The 14584-nt window shown below is 43.9% G+C and overlaps 1 protein-coding gene across 1 annotated transcript; it reads left to right on the plus strand.

Moving 5' to 3' along the window:
* The first annotated feature begins 3426 nt into the window (after positions 1–3426).
* Positions 3427–12035, plus strand: Slc35g1 (solute carrier family 35 member G1). Its single transcript, XM_021217162.2, has 3 exons — positions 3427–3657; positions 7453–7633; positions 9338–12035. Exons 1-3 carry the CDS (start codon positions 3471–3473, stop codon positions 10074–10076), a joined length of 1107 nt encoding a protein of 368 aa, XP_021072821.1. The 5' UTR covers positions 3427–3470; the 3' UTR covers positions 10077–12035.
* The last annotated feature ends 2549 nt before the right edge of the window (positions 12036–14584 follow it).

Raw genomic sequence — 14584 nt, forward strand, 5'->3', positions numbered from 1 at the left:
GCCTTGAACTCAGAAATCTGCCTGCCTCTGCCTCCCGAATGCTGGGATTAAAGGCGTGCGCCACCATGCCCGGCTCAATATCTATATCTTTACCTGTAATATATCTATATCTAATTATAGTTATATATTTCTTTTTTTGTCCCTTGTTAATTCCTATTCCAAATGCATGCCCCAGCAGACGATAAGACTCACCTGGACAAATTTATTCAGATCATAAGGAAGAGAGATGTTTTTGGCCAGTTGTCACTGGACTCAACAGCAAGTCTCTTGTCGGAAGTAAACCAATGGGTTCAGTTTCATAAACAATGTTTTTGTATACACTTATTATCTCATGATATAAAGATATCTATAGTAAAAACAACTACTGGGATGCTCATTCAAGGACAGAATAGAGAGGACCCCCTGTCTAAAGATCTTTCAACAGTAACTCTAACTTCATAGTTTTAACAGGGTTTCATTGGTGAGCTTTTATTGGATGTTGTAAACATGGGTTGGATAATGTTTTACTATGTATTTATTTACTGCTTCTTTGTGTCTGTGACACAAAATTATTCAAAAATCACAGTTGGGATAGTGACTCCAGGTATTCTATGAAGACCGTCTTGTGTTTTCTAGAATGCTTACCTGGACACGTCCAAAGCCTCACCTCATAGTTTAACAGTATGTACCCAGGCAATACCGTATTAAGTTGTTGCATTATCCTATGTACACAGCTTTCTTTCATAAGGTGGTATTGCACAACCTCATCCTAAGACAGACAACTGCCATCTGCTTCTTAAGATCAGCTATGTCTGCTTACAAACAATGACCACATCTGGGCTTGCTGACGATTGATGTTCCTTCGTAGAAGGAATGGATGTGTAAGGAAAGTCAATGGGTCCTACCTGAGTACCCAGACTACCTCCTGACCAGTTATATGCAGTTCTACCCTAATTACTTGTGGTCTCATGGTATTGGGAAGGAGCTAGAGTATACAGGCTGGGAAAGGCTGGGAGCAGCTATGGGGAAACTATTAAAATATACTGGGTAAAGATATTCCAATGTGGCTGCTTTTGGGTGCCCACACCCCTGTCAGTAACCCCCACTCATGCAGAATAAGCCCAATAAACTCAATGATTCTTCAGGGTGAATTTTGATGAAATTGAACTTTGGTTTGTCATTGGAAACTTATGATGGAAGGAGAGACATTACCCCTCCCCTTTCAGGAAGAAAATTCTCCCATTAGTAAATTCATCTGTTGGTATCATTATGTCTTGAGATATTAAGAACGAAATCAGTAAATAAAACAACATGTTAGAAGCACGTATACATGGAAACTGTTTTAGTAAAGAGGGATTTATTGCATATGATGATTAGGGTGGTTGGATGTTTCCATAATGGGAAAGAAGACTGGAATCCACTAGCCAGTTATGGAGACTTGAGTAAGTCACTTAAGGTACATGAAGGATGAGACTTAGAGATAATGTACATGGTATTAAAGTTTCTAATGTCAATGATCAACAATTATAAGGACCAGCTAAAATGTATATCTAATCAAAGTTTATTGTTTTTATTATTACTTTGGTATCAAGCCATTAAAATATACAATAGTATAAAGTACCAAGCAATTGTAACTGATCTGCTGGGTGTTCAATAACCATAGTTGGAGGCTATTCTAATGTGATCTTTGATCTGGGTCCTAGATGATCTAGGGTTAGCTCTTTAGCAATGAGAAAGTAGCAATGAAGGTTTCTAAGGGGAAATCCCTGGTCAGGAGACCAGAATCTCTGGCCTGGGCACAGACCTAACATTTCAATGGGGTTCTGCCAATCTCCTGGCCAAGGAGCCAGTCCTTGCAAGCAGGCTCATCTTAAACATGCTAATGAAATATATGGAATCATTAATTTTTGTTCCAGGGGACTAGTCTTACTATTGTAATTTCTTACTCCAAGATAGAACAGAAAAACAGCAGACATCTTTTGTTTGTTTGTTTTGAGACAGGGTTTCTCTGTGTAGCCCTGGCTGTCCTGGAACTCACTAAATAGACCACATATATAGACTCAGAAATCCACTTGCCTCTGCCTCCCAAGTGCTGGGATTAAAGACCTGTACCACCACTGCTTTGCAAGAGCTACCACTTCAGTGAGTTTGAAAAAGTGTATTTTTTTTTAAAAAAGAGGATGAATTTCTAAGAAATATTAAATATGAGTCTTTTCTATCAAATACTTATAAAACGAGTTTAGGAGAAGGAATCAAGATCCTTTTATCTCACCCATATGGAAATCGTTCCCACCACCCATTAAAATGTCTTTTTACACAAAGCTCAGTGCTGTATTCCAGGAATTGCAGGACCAAAAATCAGCGTCCCCTTTCCCCTCCTTCATTTCCTGAGGAACAGTTCTTAAAAGACTGGCTATGGGATAAGACTGTGAGGTTTGATCCCAGCCAATGGGGAAAAGACGAAGTTCCATCTGAGGTAGAATGAAAAATAAATGCATTTCCTGTCTACGAGTTCCATCTTCCGAGTACACCCTCTTAATCAAGAGTAAAATTTACTAGGCCCTTCACTTGGAGTGGCGGTCTCTTTCTTTGCCACCTGGAACTAACAGAACTGAGTTAGCTACTTGTCTCCGTTTGCTGAGACAGCCCCCTTTGCCCTGCAATTTTTGTTTGTTTGGTTGGTTTTGGTTTTGTGGAGACAGGGTTTCTCTGTGCTGCCCTGGCTTTCCTGGAACTTGCTTTGTAGACCAGGTTGGCCTTGAAGTCACAAAGATCCTCCTGACTCAATTTGCCACCACACCCAGGTGCCCTGCATTTTTAAAGAGCCTTCCTTTTCAATCTTATGTTTCAATATTTATGTTTATACCTTAAATTCTTGGACAGGTCGAAGTGTGTTTAACAACTAACAATGCTTAGAAGTCCTCGGGGCATCACAGAGGTTATCCACATCAATAAACAGACACTCAGTCCCTTTTAATTTCATTTAAATCATGTATTTATTTAGAGAGGGCGTCTCACTAAGCAGCCTTTGCTGGCTTTGAACTCACAAATCCACATGCCTCTGTCCCTAAATGCTGGGAGTAAGGGCGTGGGCCACCACGCCCAGCTCAGTCGTACAGTCTTTCTAAAGCAGCAGAAGGCCGCAGGACCCGAGGCGCCAGGGCTGAGAACCAAGCGTCCCTCCCTGTCTGTGCAAAGACAGAGGCGGACCAGTGTGCAGTCTAGCCCGACTGCCCAGGGGTGGGGGGAACCGTTACCGCGCCAGCTGTGGCCACCGCAGCCGGAGAGCACGAGCGAACGCAGGCGGCGGGCTCCCCGGGGCGGGAGGGCAGCGGAGGACAAGCGCGCGGAGCCCGGAGCCCGGAGCCCGGAGCGGGCGCACGCGCACGCGCACACGCACCGGCTCGCCGGGGGCCGGAAGAGCCGAGCGGCCCGGCGGCAGCTGCGGGCGCCAGAAGGCGCGCGGCTGCGGGGAGAGCGCGGGCTGCGGGATGGGGCCCCCGGAGAGCGCGGCGGAGCTTGCAGCCGAGGCGGTGGAGCTGCGCGAGCCCGAGCTGCAGCTCGCGGACCCGGCGTCCCCCGGCGAGGAGCACGTGGACGTCGAGGCGGAGGGCGCCCCCGGCCGCGGCAGGTGTTGGCCGTGCGGAGCCTGGGCGTGCGGCTCGCGTGGGGAGCCCGGTGAGTGCCGGCGGGCGGGCGGGGCAGGGTCGGTCCGGTCCTCTGCGCACCGGCCTGAGCCGAGACCCAGAAAGTTTCAACCCCAAGTGTTCGCAACCCCAAATTGGTGACGGGAGTTGGGGGGGGGCAGGACCTCGCAGTCCAGTGGCAATCAGAGGTGAAAGGTCAGCGAGAGGGGCCAGGCAGCGGGTGGCAGGAAGCCGACTTGGAACCCACATCGCGGGTGTAAACCGATCTTCCTGTACCAAGTTGGAAAGACTCGAGTTCTGAAAGTGTTTGTCACGGAATCTCAGCATCTCAGAGAGGGAGTTCAGTGGATCACTGACCCTCAAGCTTTGGGGAATAGGAGGACTTTTTAGCTACTGACTTAAAACGAGGTACACCTTGTGAGGAGCCTCGGTGAAGAACCTTTAAATTTCGTTCAAATCCCCCTAGCAAAGAGCTAAAGAGAGGTCGTGGAAGATGGGGGTTCGGGATTCGGTCTCACCCCACCTCCATCTGCCAAGGTCTGGGTAGGGCAGGTCCAGACAGCACTAGGTAAGGCTCTCTGCTTTTGCCAGAGACTCTGTCTGCCTAGGGCCCTTTCCACTAAATAGCTTTCCAGTAAGAAGCCCATGCAGATCTTTTAGAATTACCTTTCCCAATCTAATCTCCGGGTTGTCTTCCCCTCAATATACCCTGTGACTTCTGTGCCTCTTGTCCCACTCAGGTTCCTAACTTCTTAGTTCTGTTTTTCTGAGTTAAGAGAGAAAAGTCTCGGGGAGATGAGTATTGTTACATTTCTGTCCTGAAAGCAAAGAGAAAGATCTCGGGTTTCTGATTTTGTTCGCATGGATTTGCCTCCAGGACAGGGTTACCCCAGGCTGGGCTGACCAACCTGGGAGGTCCTGAGGTCAGTTTTTTTCTAGTCACCCTATGGGTGGATGTCATTCTGGCCTAATGTGGAACTGGTCCTTGCAAACTTTTGTTTTCCATTTGGGCATGAGTGAAGGGGTCTGCAAACTTACTCAGCACATGGCTAAATGTCAAGACATCATGAATGCCCAAGAATCTTGCCTTTCAATTTCAAGTCGGATTTCTAACTGTTATTTTGAAAACAAGGCACAAACCACTATAAGCCAAAAGTTGGCACTGGAGTTTCGACTGGCTCACTTTAGACTCTGTGTGTAGTCTAGGCTGGCTCACACTCTGTGGTCTTGCCTAAGCCTCTTTGTGTGCTGGGATTAAGGGCCTCCATCATCATGACTGGCTTTGAGACTCTAGATCTTAGTGGTTTCTTAACAAAACTCACCTTCAAGCTTAGGTGGGAACTGGGTAACCTTCCCCAGTTTAGAGGTGTGCTGATTCCTGTTTCCTGTTTTCCGGGCAGTGTAGAGTCTATACTAAAGGCAGAGAGTTGTCTTAGCCCTGTGCACCCCATTTTCCTGTTGGAATGAACACTTGCGTTAGTGCACCACCGGGCCTCCAGCTAGCATCTACAAAGTTCCAAACCTAAGTTACCCGAGTAATCCTAAATCCCAGCCAGCCCCAGGTTACTGCAGTGTGGAGAAGCCAAGTGAAAAAGGTTTTTAACCCTCTTCTGGAAGTTGTCTGGTGACCACTTAATTTGAATCATTAAACTCTCAACTTGTTTAGAGTGGTTACATACACTTTCAGTGGATGTTAGTGTGGTATACGTGAGAAAATGCCTCTTTAGACTGCTTTGCTGGTCACCATTTTCACAGGGAATTGAAATTATCATGTAATAAGAAACTGAGGTTGCCTGAACAGAACTATTCCTTGCCTTCACTAACAATCCACTTCGAATCAACCCTCTGTTACCTGCCTGTACTCAATCAGAAAACAGGAACCTTAAGTATTTGTAGGGTTTTTTTATTTGGGCATGGTGGCACAAGTCTTTGGAGAGAGGGGAGGTGGGACTTTGAGTTGGAGGCCAGCCTGATCTAGGACCGTCAGGGCCATATAGGGAGATCCTGCCTCTAAATACATAAATAAATGCACATACATACATATATCTTATATACATAGAAAATATTTTAAAGCAAAAGACCCATTTTTGAAGTTAAATATTATACTGTTATAATTCTTTTTTGTTTTTTTTAAACATTTTTAAATTATTTATTTATTTTAAATGAGTACACTGCAGGTCTTATCAGACACACTGGAAGAGGGCATTGGATCCCATTACAGCTGTTTGTGAGCCACCGTATGGTTGCTGGGATTTGAACTCAGTACCTCCAGAAGAGCAGTCAGTGCTCTTAACTGCTGAGCCATCTCTCTAGCCTACTGTTAAAATTCTTAAAGAAAAGGCAATGGGTTTACTTTGGAGGAGATCTTGAATTAATAAACCAGGAAGATGTTTTCTGTCCTAGGACTCCTCATTTTGTTCTGTCTGAGGGTGGAGGTTTCTTTTGAGAAAACTTGTTTTATTTGGATCTGAATTTTGTAATTTCAGAAGCCCAACTCTAAGGCTGACCACAGCCAAAGTGTGTTTTGTGTGGCTTCCCTTGGAATCTCAGGCCTCCTCCTGGTGCCCCAGTGGCTCTTTATAGTTCGTTCCCACGGTGTTAGGAGCACAGGGGTACAAGGTGGCATGGGGCAGGGGACTCTGACACCTCTTGTAGAAGGACAGTCCTAGGGTGGTCTCTCTAGGTGTAGACCCAGAACAGGAAGGTGTCTGATTCAGATAGTATGGCTGATGCAAAGGTCAGGCCCTATGGTGTTGCTAGAAAAGCTGTCATACTTTGGTCACGATTTACAGTCACTCGTGGCCAAAGGTATCTGACGTGAGGATGTTGAAATATATTACCTGGTGTATCATTTATCAGAGAAGGGCATTTAAAAAGGGAACATAATTATGCAATACTGTCCCGTAGCAGAGTAACTCTGTGTACATTCTGAGAGTGGAGGGGCTGTTCAAGTTGTTCAGAGCAAATTGCAGCATCCACAGGTTTGTGCCTCCAATAAACTCTTCATCGACAGGAGCCTGTTGTTTTCCTTATTGCTGTCTCTTCCCTTCGGTGTTCATAAAGAGGGAGGGGTGTGTGTGTATGCACTGAGTGTGCGGCTTATTCTTAAGATGTTGGTAAGGGGTTAAATATTTGAAGATCTGGAGAAAGCACACACTTCCTGGTTCAGATTAAGGTGGGAAGTAAGAAATTGAGACCGGGCAAAATTAGCAAAACAGCTCTCAACATTATACAACAGAGGAGCCTTTCAAGATTATGTTCTGACCAGTAATGTCTTGTCTTCCTGTGGAGGTCTCACGTTCTTCCCCTCACTAGATAGTTACTCAGCTTGTGTGTGTGTTCCAGGCATAAACAAGATGAGGTCCCAGCCCTATAAAAGCTCTGAGGCTTATTGGAGAAGTCATATAATTAACAAATGACCAGATAACACAGTGTAATTGATTTCCAGCAAAGAGACTCCCTCCCTGAAGCTGACCAGTGAGCGGATGAAAGGTTCTATGGCCAAGATGTAAGATTTCTCTCACCATCTTAGCAAGATTTTTTTTTTTTTGACTTGTAAAGTGAGGGCTGATTTTTAGTGAGCCAAAAGGAATCCTTTTTTAAAAAAAAACTGGGAGAAGCAACAGTTCTTAAATGCTATTTTTAAATTGTTACTCACGTCTGTGGCTTCTTCGTATTGGATAGGGAAAGTGATACAAGAGCACAGGTATGTTTCGAAGGTCTTACCTGTCGTCTAGCCGTTGATACCCCGCCTCTTTCTTCATTCTTAGTGAGAGTGGTGATATATGCTTGGGACAAGGACTAACCAGAACTTAATCTTTTTCAGAAGCCAAGAAGAAAGCACCCTGCCCCGGACTTGGCTTGTTTTACACGGTGTTGTCTGCCTTCCTTTTCTCAGTGGCCTCTTTATTTGTTAAAAAAGTGCAAGGCGTCCATGCTGTAGAGATCAGTGCGTTTCGATGTGTGGTCCAAATGCTAGTTATTATCCCTTGCTTAATATACAGAAAGTAAGTACTTCGTAGAGCGAATAGAGGAGATTAATAAGTGTGTAAATCTTTTGAACTGTAGTCACTGGTTTATCAGCACACACCACATTGCCCATCAGAGGAGAGAAGGGTGATATGTAGTTGTTCAGCACCCTCCTCCCTTTACTAAAGCTGGCATAACTGGTATGTTGGAGATAAAAAGTAACAAAGCAAGTTAAGAAACCCTCCTGTCAGAGGTTTCTGTAAGTGGGACAGAGTGCTTCTCTGCCAGGCCATACCAATAAAACTGAAGTCTTCCACAGAGGGTGGCAGGTGGAACCTTGAACAAGGTCTTTGACTACCTTGGGACTCAGGCTCTTCCTCTGCAATGTGAAGGGAGTGGCCCTTTCTGGACTGTGCCCCACAGCAGGTTGCCAGGGTCAGATAAGAGTTACTCTTGGTTAGAGTACTTCCTATAGACTTCAACATGTAGGTACCATTTTTACTGTCCCCTCTCTACCTTCCAGCCATACTTGATCCACTTTCTCTGTGGAATCTATCATCTCTCAGTAGGGTTGAAATTAACCCCCACCTCCCACACACCCTTGTAACTTACACATATTTTTTTATGTTCTTTGAACCCCGGGAAGAAACTAGTTGGGCCCAGACTGGCTATCTGGCTCTTTGTTTTGGAGTTGAAGATGCATAAATCTCAAATCAGAAGTTGCCACTGCCTGCCTCCAGAGCCTCTTTTTATCTCCTGCCATGATACAGAGTCATTTGGAATAGTGTCATTCTGTATCCCAAGAAATTGGTTAGAAAGTGACAATCTGCAAGGATTCATATTGTCAGAAATTCCCATGCAAATGTAATGTGCAGGCCAGAGTGCTTTGGGAGATGGTGAGATAGCACCAGTTTCTGAAGGAGGTAACATCAGTGAGGTTAGCAACCACATCCCCCGTTTTTCAAAAAGAATGTTCAGAAAGCTAGAAAGTATTTTGAAAATCTTTGGCTCTAATCTTTTTTGATGTTGTGTTCTCTGTCATGGGAAATCCATAGTTTTTCAACATACACAAATTTGACTCCAGATACGCAGTGTCCGTGCCTACCTGGATGACGTGTGTCCTAGCATGAGTCAGTGAGTTATATGTAGCTAGGAGCTATCAGAATAGGTTCTAAATGAGTGAGTGATCAGAAAAAAAGCATTGCTTTTTTTTTGGCCTCATATTCAGTGACTAAATTTTAACACTGGTTCAATTTTTATAGAACAATTGATGCAGTTGAATGTACACTAGCCAGGATTAAGTTTCCTTGTGTGGAGACATAAAATCTTGAGATTATGTTTATTATAAAATTAGGTGTTTTCATCATAGAAAATTTGAAGAAAATTATGTGATTCCACCTACTAGTATGTAATGTCTCTTAAGATCTAGTCCTTTTTCTCCTTCCATTACTTTTTTGCAAGAATATACATAGGGAAAATATTTAACCTGTATTTACTGACTTTTTATCATGCTGTTTATAAGGGTCTGTGTTTTTTTTTTTTCTCCTGCTATAAACACTTTGAAACATCAGTACCAAATACTAGAAGAAATATTTTTTTAAGGATTCAATGCTAGAGGGTTTACTGTCCCCTTATTTTTAATATAATGTACTTTTGAAATAATGTCTGATTAAACATTTTGATTGAAAAGCAATGCCAAATTCATTTAAGATGCCTTTTTTTTTTTTCATTTAAATTTGCAGAACGGGGTTCATAGGTCCCAAAGGCCAGCGACTATTCCTTTTCCTCAGAGGGGTCTTTGGTTCCAGTGCCATGATCCTCATGTATTATGCGTTCCAGACAACGTCCCTCGCAGACGCCACAGTTATTGCATTTAGCTGTCCGGTGTTTACGTCCATATTTGCTTGGATATTTCTCAAGGAAAAGTATAGCCTCTGGGATGCTTTCTTCACCTTGTTTGCAATCGCTGGAGTGATACTTATCGTGAGACCACCATTTATATTTGGTTCCGACACTTCAGGGATGAGAGAAAGCTATTCAGAGCACATTAAGGGAACGTTTGCCGCGATCGGACACGCTGTGCTAGCCGCGATGACTCTGGTTATTCTGAGGAAAATGGGAAAGTCTGTGGACTACTTTCTGAGCATCTGGTATTATGTGATACTTGGCCTTCCCGAAGCCATCATCATCCTCTTTGTCATAGGAGAGTGGAGTCTGCCCTACTGTGGGCTGGACAGGCTGTTTCTCATACTCATTGGACTCCTAGGTTTGGGGGGTCAGATATTTATCACTAAAGCAGTTCAAATAGAAAAAGCAGGACTCGTAGCGATAATGAAGACCATGGATATCGTCTTTGCCTTCATCTTTCAGATTGCTTTCTTTGATAATGTACCAACTTGGTGGACGGTGGGTGGGGCCCTCTGTGTAGTGGTCAGCACCACTGGAGCAACCATTCGTAGATGGCTGCAGGGTTCCAAATGAAATGTCACTGCTGAAACCTGGTTTTTATTTTCGAGTGTGCCATCACCTAGCTCAGACATCTTACACACCCACATACATACCTGGAGAATCTGCATCATTCATTGGCTCTCTTTAATACCTTTCATAAAGTACCCATTTTTAAACATAGTACGTTTTTAGTTACAAGTAGCTAGCCAGGCTGGCCGCAGTCTGAATAGCTTTTATTCTTGCTTCGGCTCGTTGCTTGGGTTACCATTGATGAGAAGCTCATTTGAGAAATTTTTATGAGTACAATTTTTAAAATTTATTTTTGACCTGGGATGTGGATGAGAGATCCTCTATTTTAGCAGTGCAGATAAGAAACTCAATGTTGACAATGCTGCTCTAGTTAGTACTGTGCTAATCCGTCGATTGCAATATCATCCCACTTAGGATGCCAAAGCTGCAACTTGGTACAGGTGCCTACTTACTGATAGGAGCATAAGCGAACCAGCCTTATTTTCAAGGATCTTAGAGATGATTATTACACTTGTAACTCATGTGTGCCTTTTCGTTTTGATGCTGGAACTTTTATATGTACCTGAACAGAGCCTTCAGCTTGCCACATGTGGTGAGCAGTTCTCTCTTTCAGAATATTAGCAACGCTGGCTATCATTTTTGAATTTCAATTGTCTCCTGTTTTATTGAAAATGCACTATTTTTTTTTTAACATTCCAAGATTTCCAATCTTGAAATCATGAGAGCAAAATCTTGGCGTGACCAGTGTGTACATTCCCGTCCTGAGGTGATTTCACTTCAGATGCGGTGATTTTTCTACAAATTCTCTTTGAATTCATAGTGTGATGCCAAATACAATTTTTCTCAGGATTGTACTAGGCTGGGCCATTATCAGATCGCCCAGATTCTACCATTATCATTTTGAAAACCCATAGTTCTAGAAGGTTCATCCTGCAGGCTCCCTTCATGTTAAACCAAATATTTATACCTTTACAGTACATATCTGTTATTAAACTTACAGTCTTTTTCCATTTTGGAATGGTATGTTATAATGCTTGTGGCATACAAAGAAATGTAAAAACCTGTTATTCCATAGTTGATTGGTTTTCCCAGTCTTGCATATACAGAAAGAACACAGGTACAAGCCAGTCTTTGACACACAATACTAGTGTGAACTTAGACAGTAGATTCTAACTGTGGAGCACCAGCAGGCCAGTACTCCTCTGTGAAAGAGGAAAGCCTGGTAGATTGGGAGTAAATGACTGTGTGTGTCTTTGGATGCCTTTATGGTGAGGCCATTGTGGCTGCCACCTCTTTCTTTGTCAGACACTGTCTATTGTTATCATTAGCTGCAGAGTTCCTCCCAGACTCCTCACAGCTCTTCTGAAGGAAGGGACTGGTCTCCTGGATCTTCCATTTAGCTATGAAAGGATCTTCTCCAGTAGTTCCTAAGAGGAACTTAGAGTTTGGTGGCTTTAAATCATATTTGCCACCTGACATCCTACATATGTACTTAGCTGAGTCACCTCAGCTGCATTTGACCCTGCATAGATCTGCCAGTGGTGCCATTCTACCAACATCCTAGAAAAACACACAGTCAACAGACTCTTAGAACTCTGCAGGGGTCTTAGAGGGCATCCTGAGGGATGACGGGAGGGAGGCTTGCAGTAGCTAGTTTCCATAGCAGCCTCCTCTTACTGAGTTCCACTCCTGGAGTACCACCAAACTTACACAAGAGAAGAGTGTCTGGGATAGTGGAAGATAACCCCTTTGGAAATACATTATATTTCAACTGTGTCTTAAGTACATGGATGTCAGGATATGGCTGACATTGGAGACAATGTTTCTTATACCAACCTTTACAGGGTGTGATTTTTAAACAATGTTCAAGTGGTATACAAGACTATGTATTGTAACAATTATGGGGGGGTATGTATTTTCCAAAGATTGTAGTTTCTATACCTTGCAAAGGGAAATATTTTTTTCCTAACGTGTTTTTATTTTGTAAGTAATAAAATCATAAAAGAAAGATGTTGGGTTTTACGACTATAGAAAGCGTCTCACGACTCGTTTCTCTTCTCGACTTGGCACTTCAAAACTCATTTTCTATAGGAGACTCACCTCTAGCCATTTTGGTAGGCTGTGATCTTAAATTTTCAAACTTTATCTGTTCCTCATATACAACAAATACCACACCTCCAAAATAAAGATAGTAATCTGTTAAGAGACCTTCACTTTTCTAGACCCCCAGAGCTCAGAGCAGCTTGGAGCTGTGCTGTCTTCTACGGCGAGGTTTTGTAGTGTTCTAGGACCTCTTTCTACCCTCACCGCATCTGTCCGCTGCTACCCACAGAATGATTACACTTGAGTTTTTTATAGCTGTATTCTAACTAAGCTACCTACTTAATACATTGACCTTGACCCAGCTATCAAGGTCAGGAATCTTCTTGAAGCCCTGCCATGGTCACTTCAGTTCTCAGGAAGCCACAGTGGTCCACTCGATCATGCCCATATTCCAACACCACCACACACACACACACACACACACACACACACACACACACAAACACACACTTCCTCTTCACCGTGGTTCCCAGATATCCTAGGATCAGCCTTTCCATGAACTCATATTTGCCGGAAAAGCCCTTACTCTTTGCCCTGCTTTCTTCATGGTCTTTCATGTGTCCTCAGAGGCCTGGACCTCCGGTGGCTGGGCTGTGAGCTGTGATTTTTGATTCTTCTACTTCCTCCAGCCTCTCACCCTCATTAATCCATTTGGTGGAGAGGATTAGTACCCGGGGAAGATAGGTGTAGCCTTTTGCCACTTTGCATTGAGGCAAACAATATACCTAGGCCCTTTTCATGTGTTAAATAGAATACTATTCTCACTAGTGGGTAGCATAGACTTTAGGCCAAAAAAGAAGCACACAAGCTTAAGTGTTGAGCTGTGGTTAAGACTCTTCACCTTCCCCTTAAGAATGATGGCCTGCTCTGGGCCCTTCCGAGAAGCCTTACCAAGAACTGCAGATACAGTTGTCTCGAAATGCAGACTTCACTCAGCCCCTCTGTAAGCGCAGACTAGAGTGGATGGGCACCTCTTCTGTCCACAGAGGGCTGCCGAGTGCCACCGCTTCTCTTACCAACGCACACGTCTCAATGCACAGGTGTGACTTTTTCCAGCTGGCTGTCGTGCTTCTCCCATTTGACTGATTTGGGGAATAGGCCTAACCCTCCACGTGCTTCCTTTGAACTAAACGTGACTCTTGTAGCTTCTTTCTTTATCCACTCACTAACACAACAACTCACGTAAGTGGTAAGAGCGCTAATGTGTCCTGATACCACCCCTGCCTTTCCTCCAGGTACGTGCAAGTGCTTGTGGTTGGCATGAGAATTGGTCTGTTATGGTATTAGTTAGACGTGTGATACCTGGACATTACCCCCAAGCTTGACTGTTTTCTTGGTCCTTTTGTTATTTACTTCAACAAATCTAACGCACCCGCCATACTCTCTCAGAATTCTTTAGAGAGCCTTTCTAGTGACTCCCTACGGTACCCAAAGAGATACTCATTTAGGCTATAGCTTATTTGAAACCTAAATTTGAAACTGGCCTTGGAAAACCTCATAGAGAACCCATGATATACGGCACTAGCTTTTATCCAGAAAATGGGAGTGAGGGTCATACCAGAAAGGTAGAAAGCCATTGCACGTGACGTTAAGGCTCGACATGTAACGTGGGCAGCCTGGACCACAAGAGTACTGAGTTCAGGAAATACCATCGCTGGAGAAAAGAACCTGGCTCTTTTAGCCTTGCACAACTCAGTAACTGTTCATAGCCCTGAGAAGTGTCACCATAGAGTAAAGCACAGGAGCGAATCCTCAGACTGAGGTGGAGAACATACCTCACCACATTTGAGAAAAGGTAAATATGGCTAGGAGAAAGTGTGTTGATGTGGTCAGGACAGAATCAAAGGACTAGGCCAGGGTCGGCACCACAGCTGGAGAATGAAAAGTCAGGGCTAGTGAGAACACGGAAGCCGGGGGCCTGTTCCTGATGACATAAGCACCCAGCCATTCTAAGCATGGCTGACCACGTTCAAAGCCCAAGCTGTATATGCCAAAACACACCAGAGAGATGGCAACTGAAGATCTAGTTGTTTGGGGGTTCTTTATGATCACATCAGGTGTTACCATGCTAATTATTAAAGTCAAGTTCAAAGCGTAACGTGTAATTCAGAAAGCACTAACCATTTTTCTCATGTGACACTCCTCCTGGGGACGGAGTTACACTGCTAAAAGGAAGCTGAGGCCACATATAGAAGAGGATACTCCACCCCTTGGACCCTTCTGCACTCCAGCGGACAGTTCACACTGGCTTGCCAGACTGGAGTGTGCACACTGGGAATGGATCCTCCAGTCCTCAGGTAAGCCACCCCGACTAACGTTGTGTAGAGAAGACACAAGCCTAACCCGCTTCTGGGTCTAATTCTAGATTCGTGAGAATAAAAAATTACTGTTGTTTAAATTACTGAAAA

The sequence above is a fragment of the Mus pahari genome, chromosome 1 (assembly GCF_900095145.1).
Source record: "Mus pahari chromosome 1, PAHARI_EIJ_v1.1, whole genome shotgun sequence".
Taxonomy (NCBI): domain Eukaryota; kingdom Metazoa; phylum Chordata; class Mammalia; order Rodentia; family Muridae; genus Mus; species Mus pahari.